Raw genomic sequence first — 23139 nt, forward strand, 5'->3', positions numbered from 1 at the left:
ACAATACCAACCGGTTAATTAGAAAGGAAGAATGAAATTATCTAATCTCCTTTCTATAATATTTCCCTGTACTAAGTGAAGACACTGCTCTCTGTGTGTGACTTGGGGTGGGGATTTAGAGTGGTTTAATGTGATGTCAGAGATTATTTCCTTGATGAGTTAGACATCATAGTCTCCAATTGCTATAGATGGGGAAAATATGGTACAATATTTTGCAACTCCTCCATCTCTTTAATTTGGGCCTGGTCATGTGACTTGCCTTAGACAATGGGTTGTACCAAACATAAGATAAGCTTGAAAAGTGCTGGACCTGTCCTCTTTTGCTATTGGAACCCCTCTACCAGCAATGTAAAGAAGCCTGGGCTAGCCCGCTGGAGGATAAGCAACTACATGGAGCGAGGCTCCAGACATCCCAGCCATTCCACTGGGTCAACGCTCAACCACTGAGCCACACCAGTTGGGCAAGTGCGGTTACTTTGGAAGACAGTTTGGCAATTTCTTACAAAACTAAACATATGACCATCTTACAGTATGATCTAGAAATCAGCTCTTTAGTATTTACCCAAATGAATTCCAGCCATCCAAGCCAAGGCGCCAGAAATAGAAGTGAGATCATCCAACACCATAGTGGTGGATACATGTCACCTGTCAGAGAGCTACCTAGACATGCTCAGCTGTCAGAAGAGCTACCTAGACAATTCAAAGAATCCTGAGAAATTAAAAAAATGCTACCACCACACACCTATTAGAATAGCCCAAATCCAACACTGACAACACCAAACAGCAAGTCTGTGGAACAACAGGAATTCTCATTCAGTGTTGGTAGGTATATAAAACAGTAGAGTTACTTTTTTTATATATATTTTATTGATTTTTTTACAGAGAGGAAGGGAGAGAGATAGAGTTAGAAACATCGATGAGAGAGAAATATCTATCAGCTGCCTCCTGCACACCCCCTACTGGGGATGTGCCCGCAACCAAGGTACATGCTCTTGACTGGAATCGAACCCGGGACCCTTCAGTCCGCAGGCTGATGCTCTATCCACTGAGCCAAACCCGTCAGGGCTTTAATATTTTTATTGTATGTTTTTTAGAGAGAGTAAGAAAGAGGGATAGAGAGAAACATCGATGAGAAAGAAACATCGATAAGAGAAAAACATCAATCGGCTGCCTCCTGCATGCCCCCTACTGGGGATTAAGCCTGCAACCCAGGCATGTGCCCTGACTGGAAATCAAATTGGTGACCTCTTGGTTCATGGGTCAACGCTCAACCACTGAGCCACACCAGTTGGGCAAGTGCAGTTATTTGGAAGACAGTTTGGCAATATCTTATAAAACTAAACATATGACCATCTTACAGTATGATCTAGAAATCAGCTCTTTAGTATTTACCCAAATGAATTAAAAACTTATGTTCAAATGAAAACCTGTACAGAAATGTACAAAGCTTTATTCATAATTGCCAAAATTTGGAAGCCACCACGTGGCCTCTGATACACACACACACACACACACACACACACACACACACACACACACATCAGTAGGTGATGAATAAACTGTAGTACATTCAGACAATGGAAATGAACTATGAAGTCATGAAAAGACATGAAGGAAACTCAAATGCATATTGTTAAGTAAAAGAGGCCAGTCTGAAAAGGCTACATGCTATATAATTCCAACTTTACGGCATTCTGGAAAAGACAGAACTACAGGGACAGTGAAAAGATCAGTGGGTGCCAGGGTTTAGGAGGAGGAAGGAATGAACAGGCAGAGCACAGGGGATTTTTAGGGAAGTAAAATGACTCTGTGTGATACTATAGTGGTAGATACATGTCACTACACATTTGTCCAAACCCTAATGTACAACACAAAGAGTGAACCTATGGGCTTTGGATGATAATGATATGTCAATGTAGGTTTATCAATTATAATAAATGTATTACTTTGGTACAGAATGTTGATACTGGGGGGAGGCTGTGCATGTGCGGGGAGCAGGGGTATATGGAAAATCTCTGTATCTCAATTTTACTGTGAACCTAAAACTGCTCTATAAAATAAAGGCTATTAAAAATAATATGTATTATTTAAGCCACTACATTTTGGAGTGACATGTTACATAGACAAAAGTAACTGATACACTGGGTCAAACCATGGGTGGGAAGAGGAATCAAATGGGAATCAAATCTATCCCCTAAGAATCATACACAAATGAGAAGACAGACAAAGTAGCAGTCATGGAATTCAGGAGTGAGTTGCAGCCATACCCGCAGTCTGGCATATTAGTTAAAACCAGGACACAGGCTGAGTCTGACATTTTACAATAAGGACACTGTGCAGCCCCATGGGGTGCTGTTTTTTATGGTTTCTTGTTAGTAGGAGAAGAGATTCCCTCTACTGAGACTTTACAGCAAATTTCCTATTTCTAGAAGCCTCAAAAGTGGAGCACAAGATAATGAATGCAATTCTTATTTATGTAAGAGGCAGAGAGCATGAGATGCTTCCACAAGAGAAGTTCGGAAAGGGCTGCCCTGCTCCAGCCACCAGAACCCATAATCAGAACTAAGAAGGGAAGAAAAGGCACCAGGAAATGTTGAAATTGTGGACTGTCCAGGAGTAATTTATTTGCTTCTTTGGAATGAATGAACTCACCACCCTCTGCGTCCCAACCTACCTTACTCTCTGCCTCTCCCCGGCCCCACCACACACACGCACCAACCAGAGAACATAACACAACACTGACCCTCGTCTCTTTGAAAAAGATCCTAATAATGATACCCAAGGGTTCTCTGGATGTCCAAGATCATGTGCTGAGAACATTGTCTTGGAAAAGGAAACAATAAAATTTCCTGTAGATGGAAAACTCAAGTCGGGGCCCTGAAGTCAGATTCCAGCCCAAACAAGGTTTGCGTTTTGGCTGGTGTGTAGGTGGAAATCCTCATCTAGTTCTGCAACAGACGGGGAGTTGGGGAGGAAGCTTGAGGAATGGGTGGGGACAACAGAGCACAGCTTATTAACAGAGGGAACTGGCAATGATTTCAAATTATTATCTCCTGAATTGATAAGAATTTCATCAAGGCCGTTAATTAGCTGCTAACCATATGCCTCTTGTCGTTGAATGTGCCTCCTAATTCAACATGAAAATGATGACTAAATTACTGGTCCTGGAACTAAACTTCCATTTTATTCATAGTCGCCTCTCCCATTCATAGGACATTGAGGGATGTGAAGAAACTTGTCTTGGACCAATGATGAGATAACTCTGTCCACAGTCCATTCACCCACACGAGGAAAAGACAGAATAATTAGGGAAGCTACATCTATAAATTTGGAGAGATTTTTCTAGTTTAAATCAAACAATACTTTGAAGACGTCCCTAAATTTTTCATCTGTGACTATATAGGTCAACAAAAGTGAGGAGTTGAACTCAAAAGACCTAGCCAGGGTTAATAAGAAACATTTATTTCTTTACTGTAACAAAGGTTTTTAGATGTATAAAACATGTGTTAATATATTGCCCTCTATCCAAAGTCATATTTTGATACTGAAATATTATTTAAAATTGCATTGTTTCTTTCCACAACATCCAGAAAGTGCTTATAAAACCAGGTGCCTGCAAGAAGACAAAGCAGTTGGACGCCTTATACTACCCATGGAAGTGCAAAATGATTCAGGGCTCATGTTTTGTGGGGGACAAAGAGCGTATGGCTCACAATTGACACTACAGCACTGGGGAAGCTCATGTTTCTATCAGGCAGGGTTCTGAGCTGCAGACAACAGAATCCACTCTTAACTAGTTTAAGTAGAAAAGGTTCATTCCACTAGGTATCTCACAAAATTCCCAGTGATAGGAACCAAGTCTGGAGGGGGTTGGGGGGTGCTACATGGCCAAGAGTAATGCAGCCAGGAGATATGTCCAACTTCCTCGCAGGAATGCTCTATCAGAACCCCACTGCGGCCACCACTCACAGCCTATGACTTCAGAAGATGGGACAGTAGAAGGTCCCATGCTGCCGCAGAAAAAGCAAGCACCTCTGACACAGCGTGCAGCTTCCACATGGCCACCCACACAACTCCCATAGAGCCCCATCACCTTACCTGGTTCACTTCTGCCTCTCCTGCCTCACGTGGGGCGTCTGCCTGGTGGAAGTCAATCCAGTGTGGCTCCCAGGCTGCACAGGAGTTTTAAAATGTTACTTTTATCTTTCCAGTCTCGATTGAGCCCCTATGTGGCAGCTACCATAGTATATTTTGGGAGTGAGAGCAGGTTGAGTCCAGTGGATTTGGGTGAAGGATCCCACAGGAAACTGGAAATGGTCAATACCAAAGACTGAGACGGAGGAGTCACCTGCAGGGAAGTGAGGACTACTTTCAGCATAGGGGCCAACATGCCTCAGACACGATGTTGAGTATAAAACAGCAAATGACAGACTCTTTGGGAACACTTGCATTTAAGAAGTTAGGTCCAGCGGGACAAAAGTTCATCTAAGAATACATTTTCATGAATGAAGGGAAAAAGGGTTTTTAATTATTGTTTTAATTCTTGGGGCCGGGGGGGGGGGAGGTGCGGGCGCGGGGAAGCAGAAGCATTGAGATAGAATGATTTGTTCATACATAAGTCACTGTCAGGTGTGTCCCCCCACCCCCATTTCAAAGAAGTTCCCACAGGAAGTGGTTAGAAATCAGTAGACAACTGACATTTTTGCCTACCTAGCACCTCTCCCTCTTCTTGCACATTTCTTCTGGAATACTATTCCATCCCCACTCCACGTGGCCCAATCCATCAAGGTGCCCCCACTACCCACTTGGGCACTGGGAACATGCTCCAAATCAGCTCCCCAAGGAAACTGAATCATCACACACACACACACACACACACACACACACACACACACACACACACACGTATCAACTGGAACTGAGTCATTCCAGTGGTTAGTTCCTTACAAAGGGTGTCCAGCAATTCCTGCTTCAGAGATGCCTTTTCCTATCACTTTTGAGGTCTCATTGTGAAATGCTTCCATCAAGTCTGAGCTTTTTGTTGCCCTTCTAATTATGACTGTTCTGTTTAAGTTAACTAGAGTCTGTTTCTGTTGTTGGCCACCAAAGATCACTAGCTGATATGCAAGTGTTATCACAGAGAGGCTTACTTTGTCCTATTAGGGGCATGGCTTGGTCAATCCTTGTTCACCAGGTCACGGGTGTGGTAGATCATTATAATAACGGCCCCAGTGAGAACATTCCCCTTTGCAATGGGATATTGCTGTCCCTGCCTTCAAAGCTCCATCCATGGAGTCTATTTCTGCACTTCCCTGGAATCCGGGCTGGGTTTCCGACTTATTTTGACCAATAGAATATGGTGGATGTGATGCTGTGTGGTTTCATGAGTTTAGGCTTCCACCTTCACCTTCTTGGACCCTGAGACTGCCATCCTGGGCTGGCCTACAGGCAGGTTAGCGGCCACTGGAGAAGAACCAAGATGTCTCATCAACCTCCAGACATGAGAGTGGGGGCATCTTGGGTTCTTCAGCCCCAGGCTAGTCATCAGATGATCACCACCACATGTGTGATCCCAAGCAAGACTCCCAAAAAAACTGCCCAGATTTCTGATCCATAGAATTGTGAGAAATAATAAGTGATTATTATTTTAAGCCATTAAGGCTTTGTGTGGGGTTTTGTGCTTTTAGAAAATAGTTTATTTTTGTACATTTTAAAATTGCAGTTTTGTGACACATAAGAAAAATATTTTTCTAATATCAAAATACACATCTCTTTGGTACAGGAACATACCATATGTATTATCTTTAACTTTAAATAATTAATCAAGAACTATGACCTAATGTGCTGAACAAAACTATTCTTTCACTATTCATTTGTCCCCTTTCATAGACCCATAGTGGAGCTTTTGAATATAGTTCTATACACATCTCCATATCTACAAAGAATTAAGATGCCATATCAAAAGATGTCCAGAATTAAATTGTAGAAAAGTAGTTGGCTTGACACAAACAAGAGAGAGGTTGGAGAAATATAAGATGCAAGACAAGGAAAAAAAGAATAGTATCAATAAGGTCAAATAATATGAAAACAATCCCATCATATAAATTTGATACATTAAAAACAAAGTAACTTCTTTAGAATTATTATATATAGAATTTAGAATTGTTACTTACAAAGCTCCAAAAGTAGTAGTGCAGAGCCATAACTGTGATAAGGCACTTCAAAGGGAGAAGTCAAATATACAACGACATCTAATGCAAGAAGCATTTCTGTAGAATCAGTTAACCTTCTAAATAAATAGGGGAAAAATATGCATTCTTTCCAGACATGCTTTCATTTTCTGAAAAGCCTTTTTAAAAAGTGCTATAAAAAGGCAAAACATATTTATCATCTGTTTTAAAAAGCTTTCATCAGTTAAAGTTCAAATCTCCATTTTAAAAATAAGAATGTTTCCCTTCAAGTCAATGAGGTTGACTCAAATATTTTTTAGAGAAACAATTTTAGCCTTCATGCTAAAACCGGGAAGAAAAAATAGATTTAAATTATGTTGTCAACTAGTCTATCTAATGAACTTTTAGTGATTGTGCAACACTGTTCTAGGTGCTGGGAATATGGAAGTAGATAGGTTTAATGGTTGGTTGGTTTTAGGGAACTTAGCCCAACGGAACACGATCTAACGTTGCTAACCTGCAAGTTATTTTCCGTGGTCTATAAAATGAAGCTCAACTTCAAACTCTGCCATGCTTGGCATCTTCTTGCAAATTAAATAGAATGATGTTCTACCTAGTTTGCTACTGGTAACTCCGTGATATTATCTACTGCTAAAATTAACTTTCATAAAAGATTCTATGAAAGTTTAGACAGGAAGTATTTAAGATAAACAAATACTGGCCAGCATCAAAAAATAACATCAGGCCTGGCCCATGTGGCTCAGTGATTGAGCGTTGACCTATGAACCAGGAGGTCAGGATTCGATTATCTGGTCAGGGCACATGCCTGGGTTGTGAGCTCATCCCCAGTGGAGGGCATTCAGGAAGCAGCCGATCGATGATTCTCTCTCATCATTGATGTTTCTATCTCTCCTTCTCCCTTTCTCTCTGAAATCAATAGAAAAACGTTTAAAAAAAAGTTTAAAAAAATAACATCACTATTCTGCTTTCACAAAAATGAAAAATAAAAACAAGAATATTTTCATTTTGAGTAAACAGAACTACTGGAGATTATCCAATACATAGGGCACATGTGCAAATATCCTAAGTGAAGAAGTATGAGTTATTCCACAGCTAAATCAGTAGTCGGGCTTCAAAGAAACATAGCCTTCTTTCAGGAGGCCCCAACCATGTTTTAAGAAAGCATGCATTTTCTGTACTTATAAAGGCAAACTCTTCCTCTTAAGCTGATACTGCAGGTGTAGCTTCAAGAAACGGGTTAATGAAAGTGCTGGGTCTCTGATCTGCAGCTGCACTTTCTCCAGCGGATCCACCATTTGACCACTGCTACTGCTTGGAAGTGGCCAGTACAAACTCTGTGGGACGCCGGGGGAAGGTGTTGAAGAGGCCTCTGAAGTCGAGGGAGGCAGCAGAGCTGGGAAGAAACCCTGACGTCCTCAGGGTCTGCCAGGGAGAACGAGCCACTAGGTTTTCAGTGGGTTTTTTCCAACGCAATAGACAACTGATCAATAAGGGAGGACAGGACCCTGCAACCACTGAAGCTCTGGCACGATAACAGGAACATCATGTGGGGCTGGGCGTGAGAGTGTGTGTGGAAGGAAGACTCAAGTTGACATGGACTCCAGCTGCAAGAAGCAGTCCATTTCCTTCTGGCATCTGCCACTGAAATAGGAGCACCCCTGAGCTCCTGCCTCAGCCTGGGAGGCAGCAGAGCAGAAACCAGAGGCCTTGGCAATACCAGGAAGCATAAGGCTTGAATTCCAGTCCTGTCTCTGCAGCTGCCTGGGTTGGAGAAGCCACTTAACTTCCCCAATTCCAGTTTCCTCATCCGCAGAATGGGCACGATAATATACTGTCTGCCTACTTCACAAGTTTGTGAGTGTGAATGAGATAATGAGTGCACAAGCTCTAAATACACTTAAGGGCCCACTTGCTCTAGCCAGCTAGGCATGCAACTTCCAGAAACCACTGGGTCCTAATTAATTCTTAGAGTGTTAGTCGCCCTGGGGACAATAACCAACCACACCATCAGAGGTCTTCTGTTGATGTGTGGGAGGCCAATTCCATCTCTTGGAGATGATCCATGGCAAAATCATGACATTGTTGATATATATTTATAACCAGACTCCTCCCTTCCAATGTCTGAAAATTGTTTAATGTCCATGTTGGTCTCACAGTCAACCTTGAAATTTCTTCCTATTTCTCCCAAAACCAGGAGCAATGCTCTAGCCTATTGTTCATGAGATATTACTAAGGGTCACAAAATCTCTTCACTTAATTGCTAGCTGTGGCCTCTGTTATTTTAATTCCTCTCTCTCCACCCCCTCTATGACCTCTTGCTAGCTATTGACAGATATTTTCTTTTTCAATCCATTCTAAGATCTCTTCAGCTTCCTTTGAATATTGTCTTTTCCTGCTCCTGGCCTCATGGTTTCATTAACCTGATGGTAGCCCGAACTCCTTTAAGAACCAGCAAATGACCATACCATATTCACATCTTTGTCCTTCCTTCTCAGCTTTTCTTTCTGCCCTACCCCAACAGGATGTAGGGTACAAGCATCTAAAATTTTCAAAGTATTCTGATGTGGTATCCAGCTTGAGCAACTCTAGCTCACAGATCCCTTTCAGTGAGGCTGGGTACACACCAGATGTTTCGGCAGCTATATCACATTTGCAGCTCATTTGCAGCTCATTTGCAGCTTGAGGTGTGCTAAACCCCAAGTTCATTTTTGAAGAAACTCCTCTTTACCTAGGTCCTGTCTTGCTTAAATTTTGCAAGTTTTGTTTTACCCAAATAATCTTGTTTAATTGGATCATATTGAAAGTGGTCTCTAGATTCTGGCATTACTCAGGGCTCTCTTGCCTTTCCACTTTACAAATCAGTCCACTTGATCAGCGTGACTTTATCCAAGACATTGATGAATGAGCTGTCTGGAGCACAGACCTGTGGCATTCCCCTAGCAAATTCCTGTGCAGAATTTATCTTCCACAAACCTCCTGGCAGCATGCCTATCCTCTATAATTTCTCAAACTTTAACAACAGCTCATAAGGTCAAAAAAGCATCTTTATTTCTTACATACCCTGTAATGGCATCTTAGGTCCCCCCTCCTATCCTTTACATATTCCTGGTCTACATAAATTTTTCTAGCCACTGTTCTTCTGGAGAAGGCAGAGAAGAACAGGAATTGAATGGTTCTGCCTCTTCTGGAGCCAGATGGCCTCATTCAAACACTGGTTCCTTCCCTTAATAGCTGTGTATCCTTGGACAAGAGACCTAATGGCTCTGTGCCTCAGTGGCTCCTCTGTGAAATGGGGATTCTAACAGTACTTTCCTCAGAGGGCTATTTTAAGTATTAAATGCATAAGTACATGAGAACTGCTTAGAAGAGCACTATGGAGGTATCACCCATCAGCATCATCACCATTGTCATCATCATCATCATCACTGTCAATCATTACCGTCACCACCACCAAATTGTTATTGATGTCACTGTTACTATTATTTCACAAGTATCTCTCCAAGCAGTGGAGCTACCTCCTGCTTGTACTTTTTTATGTGTGGGGAGGGGGGGAGGTGTGAATATATTTTAATTTTAACTCTTTCTTCTATTCTAATATATGCACATAATACTATAAATTTCCCTCTAAGCACTGCTTTTACTTCCTCCCATAAATTTTAATAAGCTGCATGTTTATTTTCACTTAGTTCAAAATATTTTAAAATTCCTATCAAGACTTTGTTGATCCATGAATTATTTAAAAGTGTGTTGTTTCTTCTCTAATTATTTGAGAGATTTCCCAAGTATTATTATTATTGATTCCTAGTTTAATTCCACTGTGGTCTGAGAACTAACTTTATATGATTGCTAGTCTTTTAAATTTGTTAAGGTGTGTTTCATGAGGCAGAATGTGGTCTATCTTGGTAAATGTTCCATGTGAGCTTGAGAAAACTGTGTATTCTGCTTTTGGTAGATGGAGTATTCAGTAAATGTCAATTAGATCAAGTTGATTAATAGTGCTATAGAGGTCAACTTTATCCTTATTGATTTTCTGCCTGCTTGACCTATCAATTACTGACTGGGAGACGTTGAAGTCTCCAGCTACTATAGTGGATTTGTCTGTTTCTCTTTTTAGCTCTATCAGTTTTGCCTCATTTTGATGATCTGTTGTTACATGCATCTAATGTTATGTATTCTTAGAGAACTGACACATTTATCATTATACAGTGGACCTCTTTATCGATATAATTCTCCTTGTTCTGATGTCTGCTTTGTTTGAAATTAATATAGCCACTTCGGCTTTCTTTGGATTAATGTTAGCAAGGTTCATCTTTCTCCATCCCTTGACTTTTAACTCTTCAGAATATTTATATTTAAAGTGGATTCCTTGTAGAAAACATGTAGTAATCTCCCTAGATTTTTAAACTAATCTAAGTCCACCTTCAAATAATACTATACCACTTCACATGTAGTTAAAGTAATATACAGTACAACAAAATATTTTCAATTCCTCCCTCCCAAGCCTTATGAATTACTGACATTCATTTCACTTATCCATGTGCTACAATCACCAAATGCATGGTTACTATTACTACTATTATTATCTCTTAAAGACCTGGACAGACCTTTATATTTGTTTTAATGCCAGAAGTCCTATTTTAGAGAGGATGGTGAGACATAAACTCCCTCAAATAGCAAATTATTCCTAATCCTCTGAAAAGCATGCCTTAAACATCTTAAGAGCACTTAGGATGTAAAGCACTTTGCTGGGCTCCCTGGGCCATCAGATAATCACAAAACTCTGACCCCCACATCTTACAGAAAGGAAACTGGCCCATGATGGGGAAGTATTTGTTAATGGGCTGTTCTGGAGAGAAAAGAAGCTACAGAAAGGCAGCCTGCTCTTAGACGGAGTCCTGTACTAAAGGATAAAAATGTAATGAGAAAGGACATTATAATTCCAACAAAAATAAAATAAGGACAATAACTTGCAGAAAAGAGCAATAAACTAACTGAGGAGACAGTGAGTTTGTGGAACTGTGTTCCTTATGATGAAATCAATGAAATATCACATTCTCTATCTACCAGTTGGCGCCCATCCAGTGAGGATGCAGCTTGATAGAGAAGATGCCTTCCTGAGGACCACCAACCATGTAGCAATCTATGCAGTGTCCACCCCAGAAGGTGTCTTTATTTGGCCTATGTTTTGCGTCGCCAGAAGAGCTTGGTCTCCTGTAAAGTAAACCACGAAAGGCAAGATTAAACGTAGCCTCGTACACAGTGTTATCAGACAGAGTTCTGTTTAAAGTACTGGCCTGCAGTCTGCCAAGAAAAGCTATGCATGGTACGCTTCTTCTCTCCCACCCTCAGTCAAACAATATTTCAATGAACAATACACAGAAAGCTTTATAAACAAGCAGAAAGAAGAGTTGGAGATGTTTGGAAGGGTGTAAAGACTGAGATTTTTCTATTATGCAAGTAAAAATATACCTCAAATCCAATTTAGCTATTGGTCCCACAGGAAGAGTTAGAAATGACCTTCACAAAGCTAGTGAAGGGGCATGAGGGAGGGAAGAAATTAGCTGTCTGTTTGATGCAGCTGTGGATGTCATGGGCTATCGCCTGGAACTTTCATTTTTTTCTTCATTACCTTGCCCAGTGGTTAGATCTGATGCTCTTGAGGCCGTCATTAGCGTGCACACTGCTGCTTCTCTGTTCCTAGGTGTTGCAAGTGACCTTCAGGATGATGGAAAACCTTCCTTCAATCCAATGTTATGAAAGTAGCAAACGTTTTTCAACATTTATCATGTTCCCTGCATGCTGTGAGGGAGGACATTTTTTTAATTAAGTAAAATTTTAAAAAATCTCCCCACACATAAGACTCAGAACTTCTGCTCAAACACCATTAGCTCCCAACATCACCATCCACTTCTGAATGGTGTTGTTAGAAAGCTTTACCTTCTATCAAGCCAGCATCTATGTTGTTGTAGTTGTTTTTTGGGGGGTGGGGGGAGGTAGGGGTTGAAATTAACTTTATTATCAGTGATTGTCAGCTTTCAACCAGCAGCAATTATCCATCTGGAGTTTCAAGGGTGGACTTGCCCCCTACTCAGTGCTGTCTTCTTCAAGAGTATACACTGTCTTGTCCTTCCTGTTGACTGTCTGACCCTTAGCTGAGCAGGAAGGAGGACTACAGGATCTAACGAGGGTGGAGGAAGCAGCAGGCTAGCAGGAATGGGAACTCAGCCATAATTCAGCAGAGGGGAGAGACCATCACTCTGTTTTCTTCTTGTATCGGTGAGAGCTTTGTCAAGATACTGGTGCCTTCGGCTCCTGCCCGGGGCCTCTAAGAGCACCCAAGGCACTGGGTCAGTGACAGACAGGGCCTGAAAACAATAAGAAAAGCTGAGACGATAGCTCAGGAGGCGGAACAACCCCAAAGGGGAGAGGATACTGCCCCCAACGCTAGGCGGAACCTGTGAGTGTGGCCTTATTTGAAAAAGGGGTCTTTGCAGATATAATCAGGTTAAGAATCTCAAGATGTGATCATCCTGTATTTAGGGTGGGCCCTATATCCAATGACAGGTGTCATAAGAAAAGACAGAGGGAGATTTGTAACAGACACAAGGGCGGCCATGTGAAGATGGAGGCAGAGATTGAGGTGATGTGGTCACAAGCCAAGGAACACCAGGAGCCACCAGAAGCTGGGAGAGGCAAGGAAGGATCCTCCCTAGAGCCTTGGTAGGGAGCACAGCCCTGCGACACCTTGATTTTGGACTTATCCTGATTTTGGACTTAATGCTGATCAAGCCAGCACCTATATTAATCAACGTATACGTAATGCTCCTAGTTTTGTTCCTGACCCAGTGTCTTGACGGTGTCTTTCAAATATTCAGAGTTTGGTGTTTTTCCCCTTCAGCTCTTCTTCCTTTCTGGTTTTCAGATCCTTCCACAAGTTGACACATGGCACTACTCACACTCCAATTTGTCTGAGCACCTTTGAAATGAGGTCCAGGAACTAGACTCTGGGCTACGAGAGACTTTATCACCATCGTATTACCACCATCCAAACGTCAAGCACATTAGCTCTTCTCTCTATGTCATCTTCATTACCCATTACCACAAGGACAGGCTGCAGCTGTGAACAGCATTAATTGGTGTTGATAAAGTGTAGTGGCAGGGAAATGTATGACAAGTCTGTTCAGCAATTCTACAACCTTACAGCTGAGTTTTTTCAAAACTGTAGATTCAAGTAACTTGAAGGTGAATTCACTCTGTAAAAGCCTCGATAACTGAAACAGAAGAGCTGTCCATAGAGCTGGAAGAGCTGGCCAGGGGTTTGCATCTGGGATGTAATGATTTCAAATCCAGGTTTAAACTATCATGAATTATCCTGGACCATCTGTATCAATTCAGAATAAAGCAATCTGCCAAACCCCTTTCCAACTCCATATTCTAAGTTCTTGAATGTTCATTAGAGATGTGATTTGAGCTTATTTTTTCCCCACATTTTCTGTGTTTTTATTTGAAGTAGACAATTGGATCAGACTACAGGGACACAGATTTGTTATAAAGGTTACAGAGTTTCCGCATTATAGCAACGTCAAGAAGGTCTCTTCTATAGTCAGGCAAAGATTATTTCAAGAAAGGATAACTGTTTAATATAATCATTAATATATTATAAATATATATTACTATTGATATCAAATAATGTCTAAAAATGATCACTATAGCTGTGGCACTAGCAGATTAAAATGAACTGAGAAACTCTTTGCAGAAGGCGGTTCTGTCTTCATGTAATTGTGGAGATACTGGCTTGGATATATGGACAACCAAGCAATTCCAGGAGAAAGGGCATCTGTATGGTCTAACACGCTGAGGCCTTCCTCCGGCCTCCCAAAGGCGGATAAACCAGATATGGCAGCCACGCTTGGCCTCAGTCATCTGGCCTTTCTGAAACTGGATTTCTTTCCCACATACACTCCCCTTTCCTGCCATCTCATGCCCAAGTAAAATGTCATCAACTACAAGTTGCCATAGACAAGCTCTCACTGTGGAACCAGAGGCCTATGTGGGCCACTACGGGAAGGCCTTGTATAAAAGGGTTATTTGAAAAAATAACCTGTTGAGGTTTATCGTTGTATTATTTATTTTTAGAAAAAAGAGAAAATTTACAAGATGCAAAGGTCTCACACCATACATTACCATTGGTGACAATTCTCTTTACACCTTAACACAGGCCCTGGCTTGGCCAGTGTTGGGAAGAACATGGACAGCATGAATGCATTTGAGACAAGCAGAAATGAACCGCAGTGTGAAAGGAGAACTCGATGACAAATGATGTTGAGCCAACTTGTTCCAAAAGTAAGCCAAGACATCATAGGAACTAACAAAACCTTCTTGTGAGGGAGGTGCAGGTGTATGCCCTGCAGTGCACAATCCCTGCGCGGACAGCATGCACTTCCTCCCTTCGACCACAGCAACAACAGAAAACAGTAATGTTCCTTTGGTGTGTGTTTCTTTTGCAGGGCTCTTCAGGTTCCCAATTTCTTATTTCTGTCTTCCTTTTCACAATTCAGTTCCAAATTCTTAAAGCAGTATAGGTGCTTAGCATCTTTCATGGATTTTTCAGGATCCAGTTCTGCCAATGATAACGCACTAAAAAGAACAAAATAAGACACATAACTCAGAAAGGTCCCAATACTTGCCTTCAAATCCTATTAAAAGCACTACTAAGCATAATAAAAGAGCTGAAGATATCCTTTTTTCAAGTTCATACAATGAAAATAGCATGACAGGGTTTCACTTTACTGTGAAACATCTGCCATGTTGTCATGTATAAATTCAAATGCCTTCTCACCAGAGTTTCAACTTATTAGAACTTCATTCTTAGAGTTCAAAAAGATACCAAACCAAATATCTGGGAATTAAACAACACACTTCTAAGTAGCCTCTGTAGCAAAGAGAAGTCAGAAGGCAAATTAGAAAACATTTTAAAGTGAATGAAAATGAAAATATAACACAGCAAAATTGAGATACTCACCTAAGGCAGTGCTTGGAGGGAAATTCATAGCATTAAATGTTTATACCTCGGTTCTCAAACTTAATTCATTCTGGAAGGCTGTTCAAGAAGCGATTTGTTCAAAAACCGATTCATTTTTTTCCCCATTAGAAATAATGTAAATTGAATTAATCCGTACTACTGGTAGATTCCCCAAATGATTCCCTGTTTTAACCTTTCTTATAGATAGTACATGTCTAATATACTGTTTAATCTATAAATAAACACTTCTTTTCTTAAATTTATTGAACCACCCCCTACTAGCCTTACACCAATCACTTTTAGCACTCAGTCCAGGGAGTATTTCAGATTAATATGCAGCATCTTCACTTGTTCATATATCATTGCCTCCAAAATGCTGTCACTGGCTAACTGCTTTTTGTTTATCCAAATCAACAACAGTTTTTCTACCTCTTCATTAGGCTGTGACAATTATTTCTTTCACACCCTTAGCAACATTAGTACTCTTGATGGCCTCTTTATGTTTTAAAATTGAACTAATGGTTGATTTTGCCAGCAACAAAAGCATTCTCTCTTTTTGTTGTTGTTGCCTGAGAGACTGCAGTTTGGTTCGACAACCAAGACATTTTTTCTGTGAACAACTTGGTGGAGAACCAAATTGTTGGAGATGGGAGAAACGAGGTTTGGCTACATTAGGAAAAAAGAAAGCTGACAAGCCAATAATCTGAGTTTCTACCTTAAGGAACTAAAAGAATAAAAGCAAAGTAAACTGAGAACAAGCAGAAGTAGGGGAATAATAAAGACAACAAAAGCAAATGAAATTTCAAACATAAAAACAAAAGAGAAAATAAAAAGATCAATAAAATCGAACAACCTCTTGCCACACTTACCAAGGAAAAAGAAGACATATTACAAAGTTCAGGAATCAAAGAGGCAACATCAGTACAGATTTTATAGATGTTTAAAGGATAAAAAAGATGTATCTCAAACAACTTTATGCCCACAAATTAGAAAACATAGATAAAATGGACACATTCCTTGAAAAAAAATACAAAGCCTCATTTCCAAGTCCTTTTAACAATTAGGGAGGCAGAGAGGTGCCAGACTAAAGCATGGGGACAGGGAATAAACTAATCACTTGTTCTTGGGATATTTTCAATACTTCCATGCCTGAGGTATGGAAGGTTCTTTGGTATAAAATATCCAAGTGTCCTGAGTTTCCCTCTGCAATTCTGAGGTTACAAAAAAAACCCAGCTGGTCTTGCCAAGATTTGTGAGGCAGGTGTTTGTCACCCAAGAGTTCAACTAAATCCCAAACCTAACAGAGCAGTTTCTATTCCCTCATATCTAAATCCTAAGAAACCTGAAACACCAATCAGAAAGAATATATTCACCGCTATGCTCAAAGCAGCACAATTTACAATAGCTAAGATCTGGAAACAGCGCAAGTGCCCATCAGTAGATGAGTGAATAAAAAAGCTGTGGAATACTACCCAGCTGTAAAAAAAAAAAAAAAAAAAGGATCTCTTACCCTTTGAGACGGCATGGAGGGACCTAGAAAGTATTATGCTAAACAAAATTAGTCAATCAGAGAAAGACAAGTATCACATGATCTCACTCATATGTAGAATCTAATGAACAAAATAAACTGATGAACAAAATAGATCCAGAGGCATGGAACAGACTGATGAATCTTAGAAGGCAGGCGTGGGTAGGTGGGAGTGATTAACTGCGGAACTTATATGCATATGTGCATAACCCATAGACACAGACAATAGTGTGGTGAAGGCCTGGAAGGGGCGGGGGGCAGGGTGGAAAGGGTCATTGGGAACAAAAGGGGGGGCATCTGTAATACTTTCAACAATAAAGATAAAATTAAAAATAAATAAATAAAAAGTAGATCATCCTGTCAAAAATAAAAATAAATTCTAATTGAATGAACTTCAGTAAAAGCAAAAGATTCTGATAATGGGGTTGCAGGTGATGGTGCCATGTCTGTGAAAATGCTTCCGACTGCACTCAACACAGGCCACATTCTTAAGAAATTAATTATGAGCAGATGCCTCAATGGAATTAATAGCCTTCTAGTCTGAGTCCAGCCTGATACTGAGGTCCATGGGCACACACAAGAGAGGCTAACTGCGACTGCAGAGTCCATGTTCTTTGGTTCTGTCTGGACCCACACAAGGGACTAAAATGTCCCCCAAGGCCTGCTCTCACGCTCTGAAACCCACCCTTCAAAGTCCTGCATTACTTCCTAAGAGCTATCTAGAATACCACCAGGGGGTAGAAAAGATACAACGTAATTCCTGGAAACCATCTTACGTCCATTTTTAAGTCAAAAAAAGCAAACCACTTTTTCCTATATTTTAATCAAGATGCAAACACAAACCTAAGAACCTAAGGCCTATTATTACCTCTCTCCTCACCTGCAATACTAATAACTGAAATCCTGAAATTGATTTTGACACTGACCTTTGGAGAACTCCATCCTCTTGGTATAAATTAAAACTTGTGTTTTTTAACTCAAAATGAGCTTTGGAATCCTGCTTAGATTAAATATTCTACATGTTTTAATGCTTTGGGATAATCAATGTACGCTTCAAGTATTTGATGTGCAGGTGGAAATAATAAGGTTTTACTATAGGAGAATAAATGATCTAAAAAATGTTCATGATATTCCATTACATTGTAAAAGCAGGTAACATTAAATAAACATTATGCCAATAGACACAGACAACAGGGGGGTAAGGGCATGAATGGGGGGGGTTGGGGGGGTAATGAGGAATAAGGACACATATGTAATACCTTAATCAATAAAGAAATTTAAAAAATAAACAGTATGCCTCTAACTTTGAAAAGAGATATAGAATTAGCTGCTTAGAGAAAACGTTATAAAGGCATTATGTTAATAATTGTTATCTTAGTATAATGAGATGGCAGATGACTTTCATTTTCTTCTTGGAGCATTCTGGCATTTTTAAAATTTTCTATCATAAATGAGCAATATTTTGTAATAAAAATAGCTTTTAAAAGAAAATTTGTAAGAGAAAGGTGATTTAGGGATTCTAATTCCCTCCTAAAGAATCAAAGAATTGGAAGGAATTCTGAGAGACTTCAGCCCAGGCATTCTCAGGCTTTTAGGTAAACCATTCAGGCATGGAAACTTTATAAAGCATTTAACCTGGGCTTTACCACTAAATATGTCTTCAGAACTAACTGTGCTACCTCATGGGCAGACCTAATCATAATGTCAACATTAATATTATGAGTGATTAGTTTCCAAACTGCATTCAAGAGCCTTTTGGCCAGCAATAGACACTGTTGCACCTGAAAGCCACGGCCCCACCATGATACATGGATTGGTCAGTAGATGGCTTTTATTTCCAACCTCACATTTCTTTTTTCTTTATTAATTAAGGTATTGCATGTGTGTCCTTATCCCCCCATTGTCCCGCCACCTCTCCCCCACTCATGCCCTCACCCCCCTGGTATGTGTGTCCATTGGTTAGGCTTATATGCATGCATACAAATCCTTTGGTTATCTCTCCCTTTTACCCTACCTTCCCCTACCTTCCTTCTGAGGTTTGATGGTCTGATCGATGCTTCTCTGTCTCTGGATCTGTCCCTGTTCATCAGTTTATGTTGTTCATTATAGTCTACAAATGAGTGAGATCGTGTGATATTTACCTTTCTCTGACTGGCTTATTTCACTTAGCATAATGCTCTCCAGTTCCATCCATGCTCCAACCTCACTTTTAACAAAGGTTCCTTCTCATTTTCTTAAACATAACTATAAAAAACCTAGGGGCCAGGGTGCTAGCTGTCAACTGGAAGCATGAACAGGGAGGTGGGAGTGAGCTACATGTGATGTCCATTTGCTGGATGAGAAGTTCAAGCTGGTACGCATGATTCTCTTGAAAAATGGACCACTGACACAAAATCTTGAAACCCCAAAAAACAGGTAATCTGAGAGGATGATGTCTATTTCCAAATGCTTTTTTTTTTCATGTTCCTGTGATCCAGGTGAGCTATATGAGGGCTAGACATGGCCTGCAGGTTGGAGGCACCTGACAGGCAGTAGTTAAGAAGTGTCTGATAACTTAACAGCACAACTTTCTAGCCTTTCAAAAGAAGCTGCTGGAGTGGTTCTTATTACTGCCTGGAAACACCAGGAACCATGGGGAATGGTCCGAACCAGGAGCGAGGAATCCCTCAACAGTTTGTTGAAATACTGAGTCTCTCAAAGATGCTGACTTCCAGTGGATCTGCTTCTGCTTCAGGCCCTTAGAGCAACCAGAAGATGTACTAGTAAGTGCTGGAGTTAGGATATACACACACACCACAGACCTGCTCTCCCAACCACTGTCCAAAGACCCAAGCTTTTACTTACTTCAGGTCCTGGTTGGGGATCGAATCTGAATTTATTTACCTAGAAAAGGAAGGCTACTCTATGAAAAATGTGAAAGCTGCTGGGAATTCAATGTTATCAATGAAGGATTCACTTGAGCCTTCTACATTGTTAGAGATTCCAGTGAGCTCTCCACTGAATTGTCAAAATAGAGAATCTCTTCCTTTGCTTGAGTGCTGATGGTGCCGCCTGGGGATGAGAACATGGGGACAGAGATTCAATTTCCTAATTAGTAAAGTAAAGCTTGGAGATTTAAAATGGCTGCTGCACAGACACGCTCCCAGGAACAAACTGGAATTACAACTAAAATACAAAAAAACTTCCTGAATAATCAATGGAAGACTCACTGGAGAGAATCCTGATACCCGAGGACCGAAAGTGGAGACTGCATAGACACTAGTAGACGGGGCAGAGGTGCGAAAGGGCTGGCCAGGCTCCCACAAACAGCAACTGAAGTTCCAGAGAGATATCTCAGCCATGGTGGGGGTGCCACTGAGAACTCTGGGATCTAATCCCAAAGCTAGGCCCCCCAGCAGAGAGCACCACAACTGAGAAGGGTACCCACATGGCATCTGGCTGTGAAAAGCAGCAGGGTTGCAGTCTGCCGGGGAGCCACGGCTGGAAATTCAGGCACCCTCTTAAAGGACCAAAGCACAAAATTTCCTGTGGAGCCACCCACCCTGTGCTCCAGCAGAGGGGGGGCAGAGTGGACTGGAGCTGTGTGAGCAGAAGCCAGGATTGGGGTCAGGGGGTCAGAAGGCAGACACCCCAAGTTTCCTGGGCTGAGTCATTCCCTCACGCAGCAGAGGACATCTTTCCCACACAGACATTTGCCTTGCTTGGCAGGAAGACAGTTGACCCACCCTATTGGAAAACACCTTGCCCTGAGGCCACTTAAAAGACTAAAAATCACAATTAGCCTCCAGGCAGAAGCTGCCCAACTGAACTTTTTAAAATGATAGAATTGTTCTATATCAGTGTTATCCAATATGGCCACGACTAGCCATATGTGGCTATTAAGCACCTGAAACGTGGCTATTTTGACTGAGGAAATAAAGTTAAATTTAATCAATTTTAATTAGTTAACATTTTTAAAGAAAAAAAATCTGTTTATTTTATTTTTCCCCCAATAAGCATACACACACACACACATACACACACACACACATACATACACACACACATACATACACACACACACATACTGAGTGGCCAAATTATTATGATCTCTGAAAGCATAATAATCTGGTCACTCAGTGTGTGTGTGTGTGTGTGTGTGTGTGTGTGTGTGTGTATCTATATAATAAAAGCGTAATATGCAAATCTACCAAACAGCAGAATGACCTCCCGGATGTCCATGCTATGTCACACACTGGCACCAGGCCAGCCAAGGCGGGTGCAATGTGATTGGTTGGGGGGCCCGGCCACAGTCCTGCGATCATCCCACAGAGGGAGGCCCAGGCCATCCTCTGCAGGGTGATCCATGGCGGTGGGGGGGCGGGGGCGTGTTCTGGGGATGTGTGGCAGTGGACATGGGCAGCACCAGGCCAAGGCGGGTGCAGACAGGGGACTAAGGCCTACCTTGCACAAATTTCGTGCATCAGGCCTCTAGTGTGTATGTGTGTGTGTGTATATATATATATACATATATGTATACACACATATATATATACATATACATACATATATATATATACATACACACACACACACACACACACATGCACCGGACCTCTAATATTATATATATAATAGAGGTCCGGTGCATGAATTCGTGCATGGGTGGGGTCCGGCCAGCCTGGCCAGGGGGAGGGGACATGGGCAGTTGGCTGGCCTGCCTGCTAGTCGAACTCCTGGTCGAGGGGACAATTTGCATATTAGCCTTTTATTATATAGGATATACACTGAGTGGCCAGATTATTATGCGTTCAGAGGTCATAATAATCTGGACACTCAGTGTATATTATATAACAATATATATAGCTATTACAACATTATTGACTATATTCCCTATGCTATACTTTACATCCCTGTGACTATTTTGTAACTATCAATCTGTACTTCTTAATCCCTTCACCTTTTTCACACAGCTCCCCAACCCTCCTCCCATCTGGCAACCATCAGTCTGTTCTCTGTATCTGAGCCTGTTTCAATTTTGTTTGTTTGTTTATTTTGTACTTTCAATTCCACAAACTAGTGAAATCATATGGTATTTCTCTTTCTCTGACTGACGTACTTCACTCGGCATAATACTCTCTAGGTCCATCCATGCTGTCAAAATGGTAGTATTTCTTTCTTTTTAAGGCCGAGTAATATTCCATTGTCTATATATAACACATCTAGTTTAGCCATTGTCTTTTGATTAATCCATTTATATTTAAAGTAATTATTGATAGGTATGTAGTTATTACCATTTCATTACTTGTTTTTCGATTATTTTTGTAGTTCTTCTCTGTTCCTTTCTTATTCTCTTGCTGTCTTTTCTTATATGTTGATGACTCTCCTCTAGTGTGCTGTTTCAATTTGTTTCTCTTTATTCCTTGTATAGCTCTTGTAGATTTTTTGTTTGTTACCATGTGCTTCATACATACCAAGCTATGTTTATAGCAGTGTATTTTAAATTGGTGATCTTAAGTTTGAACATATTCTATAATTACTACCATTTTTTCTCACCCCCTCCACGTGTTTTTGTCATTATTTTTTACTTCGTGTGTGTGTGTGTGTGTGTGTGTGTGTGTGTGTGTGTGTGTATCCCTTAGTCTACTGTTGTAATTACACATGACCTTCCTACTTTTGCCTATTAACCTTTATACTAGCTATAGTTTTGGTTGATCCACTGCTTTTATTATATGTTTGTCTTTGTTAATGAGAATTTTTTCTTTGTGATATTTTCTTACTCATATTTTTTTATTTTTCTTCTCCTTCTCCTTCTTCTTAAAGAAGTCCCTTTAACATTTCTTATAATACTGGTTTAGTGGTGATGAACTCCTTTTAGCTTTCTCTTGTTGGGGAAGTTCCTTATCTGTACTTAGATTCTAAATGCTAGCCTTCTGGATAGACTAATCTTGATTGTAGGTCCTTCCTTTTCATCACTTTGAATATTTTGTGCCAATCCCTTCTGGCCTGCAAAGTTTCTGATAAGAAATCGGCTGACAGTCTTTTTTTCCTTTTCTTTTTTTTTTTTTTTCCCAATATTTTTTATTGATTTTTTACAGAGAGGAAGGGAGAGGGATAGAGAGCTAGAAACATCGATGAGAGAGAAACATCGATCAGCTGCCTCCTGCACACCCCCCACTGGAGATGTGCCCGCAACCAAGGTACATGCCCCCGACCGGAATCAAACCCGGGACCCCTCAATCCACAGACCGACACTCTATCCACTGAGCCAAACCGGTTTCTGCTTGGCTGACAGTCTTATGGGAGTTCCCTTGTAGGTAACTTACTGATTTTCTCTTGCTGCTTTTAAGATCCTCTTTGTCTTTAACCTTTGGCATTTTAATTATGGTGTGAGCCCCTTTGGGCTCCTCTTTTCTGGG

At 40.8% G+C, this 23139-nt stretch overlaps 1 protein-coding gene and 1 pseudogene across 2 annotated transcripts in view; both read right to left on the reverse strand.

Annotated features, from left to right (window-relative positions):
• Positions 1–7288: 7288 nt before the first annotated feature.
• Positions 7289–9627, reverse strand: LOC129150942 (renal cancer differentiation gene 1 protein-like; annotated as a pseudogene).
• A 4668-nt stretch (positions 9628–14295) lies between these two features.
• The window catches only part of DTD1 (D-aminoacyl-tRNA deacylase 1), a 173958-nt gene continuing 165114 nt past the window's right edge, over positions 14296–23139 (reverse strand). For both annotated transcript variants that reach the window (XM_054723941.1, XM_008141125.3), the window contains one exon: positions 14296–14828. In XM_054723941.1, the coding sequence (XP_054579916.1) occupies positions 14799–14828 (30 nt within the window). In that variant the 3' untranslated portion in view covers positions 14296–14798. The remainder of the gene's footprint in view (positions 14829–23139) is intronic.

This window comes from Eptesicus fuscus, chromosome 12 (genome assembly GCF_027574615.1).
Source record: "Eptesicus fuscus isolate TK198812 chromosome 12, DD_ASM_mEF_20220401, whole genome shotgun sequence".
Lineage (NCBI taxonomy): Eukaryota > Metazoa > Chordata > Mammalia > Chiroptera > Vespertilionidae > Eptesicus > Eptesicus fuscus.